We start from the raw sequence: 12,592 nt of genomic DNA on the forward strand, positions 1-12,592 counted from the left end.
CTGATGAGCGAGCAATTAGTTAATGAACACGGATCGGAGTCATGTAGAAAGGTAAACAACTTTATTTACATTCAACGCACATGAGCCAGGGGCGGGCGAAAAGGTGAGCGACTAGGGGCACGTGGCGTACGAAGACTATGGTTATGACTTGGTATCTGAGCTGGGATCTGAGTTGGACCCATGGCCTCAGGCTTTTGTGGTGTCCGTGTCGGTGCTTAGGTTCTTCAGTGACTGCTCAAACTCCACGCTCTCCACCTGCCGCCTGCCCAGATCGTATGGCGGGGGTCCGATTAGCTGCACCACCTGGTCGTAGTCCAGCGTTTCCTTCTCCAGCAGAGCTTCGGCCAGCTAACAAAAAGAAAGCGATTAGTCAAGGCAAGCATAATAAATTTAGCTTAAGCCAATTTATGGAACAACTCGTTTCATTAGGTATTGATTTACCGAAATCAATCATCAATCATTTTCTATAGTTTACGCTGCGAGATCTCTAACAAATCTAAATTGTATTACCTTTATAGTGGTACGTTCTAGAAGCACGTGAATCTAATAAAACAGTTTACGAGGCATAAACAAAAACCAATTAATCTATTGATTGTTAATTCTCCATTAATTCTAAGGGGAAGAACAAAATTTAAGAAAACGTATAGAGGAGTGCCAACAAACCTTCTCGAGCTTATCGCGATGCGTAGTGAGTATGCCCTCGGTGGTTTGGTAGGCACTCGCCACCACATGCCGCGCCTCGTTGTCGATCATGCTCTCCATGGCCCGCGAGAAGGGCTTCTTGCCACCGCTGCCCATCGCACCGCCGCCCTCGGTCTCATCCGCGTCGCGTACGTAGATGGGACCGAGGGTGTCGTTCATGCCGAACTTCTTGATCTGCGAGTACGCGATCTTCGTCACCTTCTCCAGGTCGTTTTGAGCACCCGTCGTTATGCGGTTAAAGACTAGATTCTCGGCAGCGCGCCCGCCGAGCGCCATGCACATCTTGTCGAACAGCTCCTCCTTGCTGTACAAATGCTGTTCGCTGGGCGTATATTGGGCGAAGCCGAGCGCCAGACTGGTGCGCGGCACAATGGTCACCTTAAGCAGGATGTCCGAGTTGGGCAACATCCAGCCCACCAGCGCGTGTCCCGATTCGTGGTAGGCGATCACCTTGCGCTCCGCCAGCGACAGGGCATGCGAACGTTTCTCAGTGCCGCCTGATTGCAAAGTTATTAGTAAAGTAGTTAAGCAATCTGCTTGTGCGAGAAGAGAACAACTTACCAACTAGGCGCTCAACGGCGTACTCAAGATTCTTGCTGCTGACCTCCGTCTGTGTGTTCCGCGCCGCATGCAGGGCGGCCTCATTGCACACGTTGGCGATGTCAGCACCCGAAAAACCCGGTGTCAGGCGGGCCAAGCGTTGTGAGAAGGTCGTGGGCGACGACTCCAGTTTCACCGATGACAAATGCTTCTCAAAGATCTCCTTGCGCTCCGCAAGCGTCGGCAAATCGATGAGAATGTGGCGATCAAAGCGACCGGGTCGCAGCAGCGCCTTAAAAAATGTAACAAGTATGGTATGGTATGGAAATGTCAAAAGATTGGCTTGTTCCGAACCTTGTCTAGGATATCAGCTCGATTCGTACTGGCCAACATCAGCACGCCCTCCTTGGTGGCCATGCCGTCCATCTCGACCAGCAGCTGGTTGAGCGTCTGCTCCGATTCGCCAGAGCTGCCCTGTCCCATGCTTTCAGTTCCCGAACGTTGCCGACCGATGGCGTCTATCTCATCGATGTAAATGATGCATGGCGCCCGTTTTTTGCCTTCCTTAAACAGATCACGCACTCGCGCGGCCCCCAGACCGCCAATCATCTCGATGAACTCGGAGCCGTTCATGCTGAGAAACGGCACCTGGGCCTCGGTGGCGACCGCCTTGGCCAGTAGCGTCTTGCCGCATCCTGGTGGACCCAAGAGTAGGGCTCCTCGTGGCACCTTGGCGCCCAGCCGCTGGTACTTCTCCGGCGACTTGAGGTAATCCACAAATTCCTTAACCTCCTGTTTCGCTTCACTGAGACCGGCCACGTCCCGGAAAAGCACACCGCGACCGCCATCGAAAGGATCAACTAGCGTGAACTTGGCACGGCCCATTTGGTTCTGGAACAAATTAACTGCGTGAGATCCGCGGATTTTTAGCCTAAACACTACTACTCACGAATGAATCCATGCTGAGCGGGCTCTTGATGCTCTTCATGCGGGTGGCAATGGACATAAGCAGGGCGCAGACGAGAAGCAGCATGAGAATACGTCCGGTGGTGTCCGTCTGCCGGTCGTAGGTCACCGGCACACCATCCTTGATGCCCAAGCGCTTCTCCACATCACGCAGCTTCTCCTCGAACTTGTTGGCATCGGCCACCGCCATATGAAAGATGGTCGAGGACACCTTCCGACCCTTGATGACGGCTCCCTCGTGCAGAATGATGGTCACCATTTCCATGTCGGGTCTGATGATCAGCTCCTTGACCTCACCCACGGCCAGCATGTGGTGCACGAACTCGTTCCACGACACGTAGCGCGTGGAACCCTGTACAATAGGAAAGATTCAATAATTGAACACCTTTTGCGGGCTCAGACTTACCTCGGGTCTCTCGGAACGCGGAGTAATTAGCAGGGAAAAGAAGGCCACAAACATGTAGATGGTAAAGAGCCACAGTACGGCCTTGGTCAGTACAGAACGCATCTTTTCGTCATTCTCGTTGTTGTTTTTGTTGGGATCTTCGCCGGGCTCACCAATGGTACTGCTAGAACTAGGAGTACTGGCAGCCTCCTCTCCTGGCGCTCTGCTGCTCTTGTCGCCATCCTCCGCCGCGACAGCTGATTTTTTATCCTTCGACGAATCATCTTTATCCTTGGCACTGGCCTTCTCGGGCTGTCCATGCTTTTCCGTTTTGCCATCCGAAGCGGTTGGAGGTTTTGCGGTGCTGCTCAGGCTGCGCAGGTGCATCAGTCTTACCTCCTTTGGGGTCAGCTGCAGGGAGCGCGCTATTAGGCCCACAATCGCCTTGTACTCCGCCTGCAGCTGCATCACCTACAGAGAGAAACAGCCTGCGTAAGTCTCTGGGGGATTGGGGTACCCTCTCATCATACCTGCCGCCGGCTGAGCTGAAGGAGCGACAGTTCCCGCCCAATCCTTGGCGGTTGTCCTGTGGCACTGCGGAGCTGGACCAGCTGAGATCCACCGCGCTGCAGCGCATTCCGCACATGCCGCAGGCCCTTCAACATTATTTCCCAATCGCGGACCGGCTGCGACTACGTAACTCCACCGAGTCCAAACACAAAACACTATTTCGTTGACAGGTCCCGATTAGCCCGATTAGTCGTCAGCCCCTGCGAATACTGATTTATAACCGAAGAGCTCCCTAATTCCCGGGTCACGCTCTTGGCCAGCCCCAAAAAATGATGATTTAACTAAAATAAAAACACACGAAATTTCACGATAGACCCCGATAGGTCACACAAATACCGCCTTCTGATATCGATGTATCGATAAAGGAAGGATCCGATAGGGGCAGTAGATTTGTCTGCATCTATATCGATATGTCTTCTTTTTGTATTGTTCAAATACATTTTTTAAATAATAAACGCACTCTTTGGGAGTTGTTAGCCACTTTATGCGTGCAATTTTGAAAATTTAGCCCATCATTGATGGAATTGCATAAGAATTAAACCTTATGCGTTACGCAAGGCTTTAAATATTGAGTACTTTATTAATGATAGACATTAATTTTTGTTTTGGCGGACTCTTGGCGATTAACTAATCTCCTGACCCAACCGATGTAAGTCGCCTGATGCACGTTCATTATAAACGTGTACAACTTTTAGACTCTTTAGTTTTAATACAACATATCGTGAATATTCGGATATAAACATATTTGGATGGATATTAGGGGCATAATCCAGCAATCCACCCCGCCTATCGCACTGTGCCCACTATCGATGTTATCGACTAAACAAATATTGTGTCCATCGCGCCATTCAAAGTACTGACTGATTTTGTTAGCAACGCTTTTCGAGAACAAACCGGTGACTATGAAAAAATCCAAGGACGAAGACAAGGAGGAGTCGCCGGTTCAACCGACGACCCCCAATTCCAGCGCAGGCAGCAACGACAACGACGCCAAATCTCCAGTGGTTACTTCTGCACCGGCAGCAACTTTATCCGTATCCGTTTCGGATGCCTCGGGAGCTGGAGCTTCCGTTCGCACCACTGGACGCGTGAAGGTGAGTGAGACCCGCATCCCTGCGCCCCACAATTCTCCATCTGATCTTGAATCCGTGTCCTGCAGAAACCCAAACAGGTGTACGATCCCTCGGACAACTATGTGTCCCGCAGCAACCGCAACTCTTTCGGCGGCACAGCCGCATCTTCAGTCCCGGCCACCTCCAGTGTCCAGTCACCGCCAGTCAAGGAGGCCACCGATTCGCAGGACTCCACAACCAGTCCTGTTTCGGAGCAGCAGCAGCAGCTACAGCAGGCCCACCATCGCAACTTCGACACGTGCCAGAAGTGTGGCAAAAGCGAGCCCAAGCGCGGATCTGGCCATAAGAGCAACTTCCTCACTTGCAAGGGCTGCATGCAGAAATGTAAATATCCCTTACTACTTTCCCACTTCACCACATTACCATTGGCTACGTAAACCATGGCACGACCATAGAGAAAAGTATACTTTTATTGTTGGTCAATGCTATCTACCTTTTGTAGTCGCTTTATCAAAAATGCAAACATGCAACGAAAACAAAACTGGTTTTTAAAAATCCTGCTATTCTTTCCGATGTTCATGGTTTAGTTTACACCAAACCATAAATTTGCTGTCTATGCATATGTGCAGTTGTTGTTATCTTACACACGTACTTACGTGATGTGCCACTTCGGCAGGTACTAATTCGTTGTGTACTTGCATTCGCATCATTAGCATCATAGTGTCTTGCAGTGATAATAGATTGCCATCAGTTCACAAAGAAAGTAAAAGGACAATCCTTGTTTTACTTTTACACACGATATATCTAACAATAGCTAGCGACTTAAGCATATCGCTTACTAGATTCCTATAATAATACCCACATTTTGTGCAATTCTTTACAGGGCACTTCCCGTGCTTGCCGGTCACGTTCCACAACCAGAGCACGGCCCGCAAGAAGTTCAAGTGCGACAAGTGTCGCTACTGCCGGTTGTGCAACGTGAGGGGTCCAGGTCTTTCCATTTGCAGTTTATGCGTGGACGCCTATCACCCGGACTGCAATGATCCCACTCTCAAGCAGAGCAAAACCGTCGAGGACAATCCCAAGTGGCGGTGCTTCCGCTGCGAGGCGTGTAATGTCGGCAGCAGCACGAGTGCCTCCAGCGAGGAGCAAACGGCGGCCAAGAAATCCACTGCTAGCCGCGAGGACCAGGACCAGGCCCAGCCGGTGGTGCCCAGGAAGTCGAATGCGGGTCGCAAGAAGCGCGTCCAATCGGATCCCACCGGGCAAGAGAAGCCAGCGAAGATTGAGAAGGTAGCCAAACGAAGACAGCCCTTGAAAACAGAAAAGAAGAAAGAGTTCAAAAAGGAGAAGGATGAGGAGCCGGCACCAATAACACTCAAGGTGGAGAAGGCCGAGCCGGTAGATATGGAGACTGAGCAGATTGAGAATAACGACGTGCCTCAGCCAGAAGAGGAATCGTTTTCCTTGCGTCTAATCACACCTGTAGAGAGAAGGAACCATCCAGTATCCACCTGGTCCGTGGAACAGGTCGTCCAATTTGTTGCCAAGCGCTACCCGGAGGAGGCGAACGTGTTCCGCTACCAGGACATTGATGGCGCCTCCCTGCTGCTGCTCAACCGCCAGGATGTGATGAACGGATTCGGTTTGAAGCTGGGACCGGCGCTGCGCGTCTTCGAACTCGTGATGTCCCTGCAGACTCAATCCAACAACGTGGGCCTCGCCTGGCTAGAATAGCATCCCCACCTCCTTAGCACCTAACGTCATGTATCAATACTCTCTTCTGCAGCCATCGCAACCGCATCCATTCACAGCCAATGATGCTTATATTAAGTCTTCTGGCGGATGGCTAAGATTTTGCTTTAGTTTTAAGAATTTTCCGCAATCCGCACTCGCAAAAGCACATACTTTTGAATGGTATCTGCTGGATTTGCAACACGTTATGATTTTTATTAAGGTTGTTTTTTTTAGGGTAAAGGCAAAGGTTTACTCTTTTATAGATGAACTTAAGATCTTCAGTTAAGAGGAAACCTTCCTTTGCCAATAAAGCAAAAAACTGACCCCAAAACCTTTGTTGTGTTTTTACTTTGCCTGGGTGGAAAGTTGTTATTACTTTTAATTGGAGTAAAAAACGCCTCTTATTCGTCTAATATTTATTCAAACAAAATGAAACATACGATATGGAATCACTCTTAAAACGCTGTGCGAATGATGCGACTTTAGTGCAAATGTAAATATATAAGTGTGGATTGGTTCATCCTAGGATTTCTCAAAAATATAGTAATTGGCAATGAATGAATGCACATTCAAGTAGCTATATATACATATATATGATCTTCTTAAAAAATTCGAACAAAAGTAGTTGTGGCTGGGCATTGGCCGAACATCAGGTGTAACTTGAACACTATAAATCGCTACAAATCTTAGTCTAAACTTGAGTGCAAGTGGATATTTACAAAAAGATAGGCACGGGATGTGTGGTGTGTTCAGTAAATACTGCTGGCATTCCTTAGCATTCGCAAAGTAACAATCAAAATGATCAATTCAAGCTGTATCATTTCATTATCTATACTTTAGTTTCGCTAGTGAATACCCTAAATACATTTAAATTACATAAATAATTAAGTATTCTTATCGCTGCTTTACATTACAATTATCGTCTCAACTGAAAGTGCTACGAATTGTCCAGACGTTAATATCCACCATAACATATATACACACAGAACGTGGGGAATATCAAGGACACCGGATGCACCGGATGCACCAGAGCAATTACCGAACGGCCTCCGGGTTGCGGACAAATACTGTTGGCAGATCCGGATTCCTCCAGAGCTAGACGCGTGGCAGCAGCTTCTCCTCATCGCCGCCAGGACCCTGCATAGTTGGCTTCGGCGACGACCTGGCCGGATCGTAGCCGTAGAGGAAGATGGAGGCGATGACCAGGCCAGCTCCGAAGCTGAACTGCAGCGTGAGATTGAAGTCGAAGATGTATATGGAGGCCACGCACGAGATGATGATGGCCAGCGAGGTGGCGAAGCCCTTGAGAATGTTATCCGCGTACTTGACCACCACGGCAACGATCAATCCACCGCCGGCCTGCAGCAGGACCAGGTACCAGACAAACAGGTCGTAGCCCTTGAAGAATCCCTGGTCGAAGATCCTGCTGCCGTCGTTAACGAAGCAGGTGAGCAGGCCGAAGGGAATGCTGAGCAGACTCAACTGCACATTCCGCATCCACACGGAGATCTCGGCGCCCTTGAGGATCTTCTCGAAGTAGATGCCCGCGAATCCGGAGAGGAAGCAGGCGCCCAGTGCGGCCCACAGTCCGAGCATCCTGTTCTGCTCAGGCGCCCCGCCAGAGGAGGCGGCCGTGGCGGCAGCTGCGGCCCCACCGGCCGAGCCACTCGCCGGACCCTCCGTTTGGGCCAACTGCACCAGGACGATGCCCATCACCAGGAGCAGCAGCGCTCCCCACTGCGTGTTCAGCAGCTTGCGGCGCAGAATGACAACCGCGAACATGGCCGTGGTGAGAATCTTCAGCTGGTACGTCACCTGGTAGGTGGCCGCATCCAAATGGGAGGCAGAGACGTACAGCAGATTGTTCTGAACGATATAGACCAGCGAGGGGACGCACACCTTCAGCGTGTCCATGGGATTCGCAATGATGGTCTTGTGCAGCGAGCGTACAAACTTCTGGGCATCCTTGCCCTCCTCGTTGAAGACCAGGAACAGGCACGTGATCAGTTTGGCGAACTCTGCCATGAGTACGGCTGCGAACGAGGGCAAAAATAGCAATCAATCAAATATGTGTACATATATACTAATAAATCCAAGAATCGCTGTTCGGGTTTTCAAATACAGAGTCACCAAAGCAATCACCAAAGTTTAATGGCAAAATTTTAACCCAAATGTAATTCAGAATGTCAACCAAAACCTCTTGAACTGTCGCGGTTTTATCTAACTATTAGGAGCCAAGTGCGGAAGTGGCTGCTTATCAGTTTCTTTGGCAGCTTCACATCTACCCGAACGACCATTCCCCGCCTGCCGCTGCTCCTCCAACCACCTCCACCTCTACGACTCGTTTGCTTTTACTGCTGATGTTGCTGCTTGCGTGGACAGACCCACGTCGAGGTTTCGTGGAAGTGGCTCTGGGCAACAAGGTGAATCTGCTAAGCGGTGAACCGGCTTGACCTGCTGAGCCCGACGACCTGTTGGATAAGCACTCACCCGTGGAGCTGAGGAAGATGTCGCCTGGCCGGGTGCGGGCGTAGCGCATGCTGAGGCCCAGGATGGCATTCTGCAGGGTCAGCGTCAGCAGGCTGATGTACTTCAGCGTATTGGCGTTCACTGCGCGATGGGAATAGGAATACGTGACGGGGGCGGGCAGGAGCGCCATATCAGTACCGCTGGAGCAACGCCACCGCACTAAAGGCCAAATACTCACTGTGTATGCTGTTCATGGTGCTACGCTTCTAGCTCTATTGTTGTCTCAACTCCAAAACCAAATAGAAAACGAAGGCAAACAAAACGCCGTAGTTGCGGGGTACACAAAGACTCCGTTCCTGGCCAAGATCAGTAGTCGGCGGGCCGTTCCGTTCGTCAGTTCGATCCCTTCAAGTTGGCCACAAAAGCAGAAGAGCGCAAATGAAGACGACTCCACCGGACCGGGCGACACGTAAACAACAATCAGAGCCCGAAGCTTCTGCCAGCGGCGGCTTTTTATCGCCGCCTATGTGGTTGTTGTTGATGTGCGCCAGGGACGTGGTCAGGGCTGGCAACGGGGGCTATAAACGCAAGACCTTCTTTGTTGAATGCAATCGAAATTTAAAACTGCATTGTGAATTTCAGTAAAGTAAATATAGCTTACATATGCTCCCAGGGGATGAACCCCCATCTTATTGCAAGCTACGCCCATGGCCTGCAACTTTTGTTGTTGTTCTCGCAGCAGAGACCGACTTTTCGATAGCCACAGTGCTGACATTGTGGCGGGACTCGCGAAAAGTTGATCCCAAAAAAAAGCTAGATATGCAATAATCGGGCATGATTGCTTAAATTAATATTATGACTTTATTGCTATTAAAATCTAAGGCGCTTAAACAAGAGAGCATGAGGAACGAAAGTAGAAAACTAGAGAAAAACTAATAGACGAATTAACTACTATGAGCGTAAATACATATTGTGTATGATTGTTCTACATACACATGTATGTTAAATGTTTTAGCTCAGCGGAATTTATTTATGCCGCACTAGGTTGGCTATTTACTCAGCTGTCGTTGAAAATACGTCACAAAACCCAGTAGATGCAGACAATTGAAATAAACATAAGAAAACAAATTAAACCAGTGAATGGTGAACAACCTATTGGCGGCACCTAATAATAGTGATGCATCAAATTTACAATACAATATTACAAATATATTGCCATTTGGGGAATTAAATAAATTAATTTAATGAAATGCAATAAATGAAAACATTAATAATTTTCGAGTTCATTTTAAATATATTACTTTTTTGAGTTCATCACTAGCATGTGCTTTCGTCTGCCCGCCTATCGATAACACCGCTCGGTGTGGCGATTTCGTAAATAGTTTTCTAATTTAATAATGGTAACAGTTGGCCACTTTAGTTGATAATTCATAATTGCAAAAACCATAGACGCCAGGACACGATGAAGGAACAGCCGCTCAAGGAGATCACCCAGCTGATCCACGCCATCAAAGTGGGGTAAGCCGTCGGTTGGCAGGCACTGCGATTCATTTTACAGTGGCAAATATTCTACAGGCTGGTGGAGGGTTCCTACAACATAACCAACAAGACGCTGGACATCTTCAAGTACATCATCATGAGCAAGAGTTGGCAGAACGCCGAGTGAGTTGCAAGGGATGGCACACCGAGGATAACACATTAACCGAAACAACTCCCCCTCATTTGACAGTGCTCTCATGCAGATCGTGCGCGACCAGTGTAAGATCCTGCAGGCAGCTCTGCCCCAGGAGACGGTTACCTCGAACATTGCCAGGCGGATACTCAAGCTGACTCGCGAGGAGTTCGACCTGTTGCACGCCAAGGTGCAACACTTCGCGGACGACTCACAGGCCTCGCTGTCGCTTCACAAGCTAGTCACGCAGACCAGCGAGAGCAACGTCAGCGTAGATTACTCGGTGCCCCAGCATGGATTGCGGGAAGCGCTGCTCGACCACCTGCAGGAGGTGGAAACGGAGCTGGAGACCAGTTCGGAGAACATCTGCGTCCAGGCCGAGGAGCACATCCATTCGTCGGAGATCATCTTGACACTGGGCCACTCGCGCAGCGTCGAGAACTTCCTCAAAAGGGCGATCAAGAAGCGTCAGTTTCTCACCATCATCGTAGCCGAATGTGCACCAGCCTGCCGGGTTAGTTGGGTCTCTTTATGGGACGACAGTATTTGGGTCTGTATAGATGTGGCTAAATGTAAGTACATGCCTTTTGCAGGGTCACAATTTGGCCGCCAGCTTGGCCAGCGAGAAGAATGTGGAGATTGTCGTGATCCCAGATGCGGCCATCTTCGCAATGATGTCGCGCGTCAACAAGGTAATAATCGGTACGCACAGCGTGGTGGCTAATGGAGGACTCAGAGCGGCATGTGGAGCGTACACAGTGGCCCTGGCCGCCAAGCATTACTCAGTGCCGGTCATTGTACTGGCGCCCATGTACAAACTCTCTCCACTGCATCTGTGCGAGCAAGACGCCTTCAATATGGTTGGCTGTGCGGAGGATGTGATACCCTACGATTCGATTCCAGCGCGCGAAGCCAAGGTATACAGTCCCATGTTCGACTACGTGCCTCCGGAACTGGTCACCCTTTTCATATCCAACACGTGAGTAGTGCGCTTACCGGCCTTTCGACTCTTTTTATTGCATATATTGGATTCTTCTTTTACTCAGCGGTGGCCATGCCCCCTCGTATGTGTACCGCCTCCTTACGGAACTGTATCATCCCGAAGATTTGGAGATTTGAAATCGTGTTTGTCTCCTTGTTTTAGCAATTCTACCAATAAAGTCTACAGTATAATCTACAGTAGCAAGCCCATTTCGAATCGATCCGATTCGGATTGATTTAAATGCATCAATTTCGTAGACATTTATAAACTTTAAAATTCAACAATGATTATATCGAATAAGCAATAACGGTGGATCGGTTTTCGATTAAAGAACACACTACTTTATCTTGCGTTGATATTGCTAATTTCAGGTAGCACGTTTCTCGTAATTTCCCTGCGGCACACGATCCCTAATCTATTTTTGAATATTTTCAAGCAGCTGCGTGAAGTCGGCCAGGCTATCGGCATAGTAGTCCGGCTGGGCTTCCACCGGGGCGTTCAGCATGTCCTCCTTGGTGAGGCAGCCGCTAAGTACCAGCAGGGACTGGAAGCCGCAGGCCTTGCCGAACTGCACATCCTGCACCAGGGTGTCCCCGATGAAGATGCAGCGCTTGCAATCACGAATCTCGAACATTTCGCCAAACATCTCGCCCAAAATGGGAGACGGCTTGCCCAGGAACGTGGCCTCGCGTTGCGTGTAGCGTTTAACGTGCTCCAGGAAGTCAAAGAAGCCGGCCACATTGAGATTCTCCGCCAGTGGCATGATGACATCGCTGCCGCCGGCTATCAACTGGCAGTCGTCGTTCTCCTGAAGGTGCCTGATGGCCTTCGCCAGCTCCACGTACGAGAGGTCCAAGTGGATGTCGAAAAGCACAGCGCCCACGGGCTTTTCAATGGCCAGGTGATCCACCAGCGACGCGGCCGTCAGGTGCTCCTTGACTTGCTGAAGGAGAATGAAATGAAATTTTAAAGTCACACGGAAGCTCTTGAACTAAATATATTGTATATATATGTGTTAGTAATAACCTTCCCCTTACCAGCGATTCAAACTCGATGTTGTGCTTACGCAACGTTTCGTTCGCTTCGAGGGACATGAGGGAGAATACCCGCTCCCCCGGCTTGTGCTTCTTCAGGTACCGGACAATGGTCTTCACCGGATGGACGATGTCGTCCTCCTGGACGTTCTTGGCGCCGATGTGGCGAAACTTCTCCATGTAAGCCTCCTCGGACCGGAAGCTGTTGTTCGACACGAACTTGATCTGCTTGCCGGCCGCTTTCAAGGCATTGACGGCGGCTCCCGTGTTGGGAATCCAGCCCACCAGGAGCCAGACGACGCCATCGCAGTCGCTGATCACCAAATCGAAGGAATCGATGAACTGCCGCTGCTCCTCGAGGCTGAGCTTCAAAATGTGTCGTGGTGGCGACATGGAAATGTGTGTTGGTTTTGTTGGTTGGTTTTTTGGCTTACAGGAACGAATGGGATGCTGGTTGCGCGC

The 12,592-nt window shown here is 49.8% G+C and overlaps 5 protein-coding genes across 6 annotated transcripts; 2 read left to right on the forward strand and 3 right to left on the reverse strand.

Moving 5' to 3' along the window:
* Positions 1-39: 39 nt before the first annotated feature.
* LOC117148828 (paraplegin) lies at positions 40-3,495 on the reverse strand. Its single transcript, XM_033316478.1, has 7 exons — positions 3,124-3,495; positions 2,615-3,064; positions 2,192-2,560; positions 1,597-2,133; positions 1,264-1,534; positions 664-1,199; positions 40-348 (listed from the first exon to the last, which is right to left on the reverse strand). The coding sequence occupies exons 1-7, from the start codon at positions 3,256-3,258 to the stop codon at positions 187-189; spliced, it is 2,460 nt and encodes an 819-aa protein (XP_033172369.1). The 5' UTR covers positions 3,259-3,495; the 3' UTR covers positions 40-186.
* A 461-nt stretch (positions 3,496-3,956) lies between these two features.
* Positions 3,957-6,304, forward strand: LOC117147395. The gene is made up of 3 exons (XM_033314264.1): positions 3,957-4,257; positions 4,323-4,620; positions 5,120-6,304. The coding sequence occupies exons 1-3, from the start codon at positions 4,066-4,068 to the stop codon at positions 5,971-5,973; spliced, it is 1,344 nt and encodes a 447-aa protein (XP_033170155.1). The 5' UTR covers positions 3,957-4,065; the 3' UTR covers positions 5,974-6,304.
* Positions 6,305-6,374: 70 nt separating this feature from the next.
* LOC117147396 (UDP-N-acetylglucosamine transporter) lies at positions 6,375-8,974 on the reverse strand. Of its 2 annotated transcripts, XM_033314266.1 has the most exons (3): positions 8,681-8,974; positions 8,464-8,583; positions 6,375-8,006 (listed from the first exon to the last, which is right to left on the reverse strand). In XM_033314266.1, the coding sequence occupies exons 1-3, from the start codon at positions 8,694-8,696 to the stop codon at positions 7,069-7,071; spliced, it is 1,074 nt and encodes a 357-aa protein (XP_033170157.1). In that variant the 5' UTR covers positions 8,697-8,974; the 3' UTR covers positions 6,375-7,068. The 2 variants fall into 2 exon arrangements, with proteins under 2 accessions (XP_033170157.1, XP_033170156.1); XM_033314265.1 differs by lacking the exon at positions 8,681-8,974 and having other exon boundaries at positions 8,464-8,647.
* An 801-nt stretch (positions 8,975-9,775) lies between these two features.
* LOC117148516 (translation initiation factor eIF-2B subunit beta) lies at positions 9,776-11,403 on the forward strand. Its single transcript, XM_033315923.1, has 5 exons — positions 9,776-9,960; positions 10,018-10,104; positions 10,172-10,628; positions 10,708-11,093; positions 11,161-11,403. The coding sequence occupies exons 1-5, from the start codon at positions 9,905-9,907 to the stop codon at positions 11,231-11,233; spliced, it is 1,059 nt and encodes a 352-aa protein (XP_033171814.1). The 5' UTR covers positions 9,776-9,904; the 3' UTR covers positions 11,234-11,403.
* On the reverse strand, positions 11,290-12,546 carry LOC117148517 (phosphoglycolate phosphatase 2). Its single transcript, XM_033315924.1, has 2 exons — positions 12,134-12,546; positions 11,290-12,039 (listed from the first exon to the last, which is right to left on the reverse strand). Exons 1-2 carry the CDS (start codon positions 12,521-12,523, stop codon positions 11,512-11,514), a joined length of 918 nt encoding a protein of 305 aa, XP_033171815.1. The 5' UTR covers positions 12,524-12,546; the 3' UTR covers positions 11,290-11,511.
* Positions 12,547-12,592: the final 46 nt, after the last annotated feature.

The sequence above is a fragment of the Drosophila mauritiana genome, chromosome X, assembly GCF_004382145.1.
Source record: "Drosophila mauritiana strain mau12 chromosome X, ASM438214v1, whole genome shotgun sequence".
Classification (NCBI taxonomy): domain Eukaryota; kingdom Metazoa; phylum Arthropoda; class Insecta; order Diptera; family Drosophilidae; genus Drosophila; species Drosophila mauritiana.

Excerpts from the sequence above, each read along its gene's own strand:
- LOC117148516 (XM_033315923.1), top strand. The coding sequence starts at position 9,905 with ATGAAGGAACAGCCGCTCAAGGAGATCACCCAGCTGATCCACGCCATC. Across the intron at positions 9,961-10,017 it reads ATCCACGCCATCAAAGTGGG|GCTGGTGGAGGGTTCCTACA; the intron begins GTAAGCCGTCGG and ends AATATTCTACAG. Across the intron at positions 10,629-10,707 it reads AATGTGCACCAGCCTGCCGG|GGTCACAATTTGGCCGCCAG; the intron begins GTTAGTTGGGTC and ends TGCCTTTTGCAG.
- LOC117148828 (XM_033316478.1), bottom strand. The coding sequence starts at position 3,258 with ATGTTGAAGGGCCTGCGGCATGTGCGGAATGCGCTGCAGCGCGGTGGA. Across the intron at positions 3,065-3,123 it reads TTCAGCTCAGCCGGCGGCAG|GTGATGCAGCTGCAGGCGGA; the intron begins GTATGATGAGAG and ends TTCTCTCTGTAG. Across the intron at positions 1,200-1,263 it reads CGCCGTTGAGCGCCTAGTTG|GCGGCACTGAGAAACGTTCG; the intron begins GTAAGTTGTTCT and ends CTTTGCAATCAG.
- LOC117147395 (XM_033314264.1), top strand. The coding sequence starts at position 4,066 with ATGAAAAAATCCAAGGACGAAGACAAGGAGGAGTCGCCGGTTCAACCG. Across the intron at positions 4,258-4,322 it reads GCACCACTGGACGCGTGAAG|AAACCCAAACAGGTGTACGA; the intron begins GTGAGTGAGACC and ends CGTGTCCTGCAG. Across the intron at positions 4,621-5,119 it reads CAAGGGCTGCATGCAGAAAT|GGCACTTCCCGTGCTTGCCG; the intron begins GTAAATATCCCT and ends AATTCTTTACAG.
- LOC117148517 (XM_033315924.1), bottom strand. The coding sequence starts at position 12,523 with ATGTCGCCACCACGACACATTTTGAAGCTCAGCCTCGAGGAGCAGCGG. Across the intron at positions 12,040-12,133 it reads ACATCGAGTTTGAATCGCTG|CAAGTCAAGGAGCACCTGAC; the intron begins GTAAGGGGAAGG and ends ATTCTCCTTCAG.
- LOC117147396 (XM_033314265.1), bottom strand. The coding sequence starts at position 8,632 with ATGGCGCTCCTGCCCGCCCCCGTCACGTATTCCTATTCCCATCGCGCA. Across the intron at positions 8,007-8,463 it reads CATCTTCCTCAGCTCCACGG|CCGTACTCATGGCAGAGTTC; the intron begins GTGAGTGCTTAT and ends CCTCGTTCGCAG.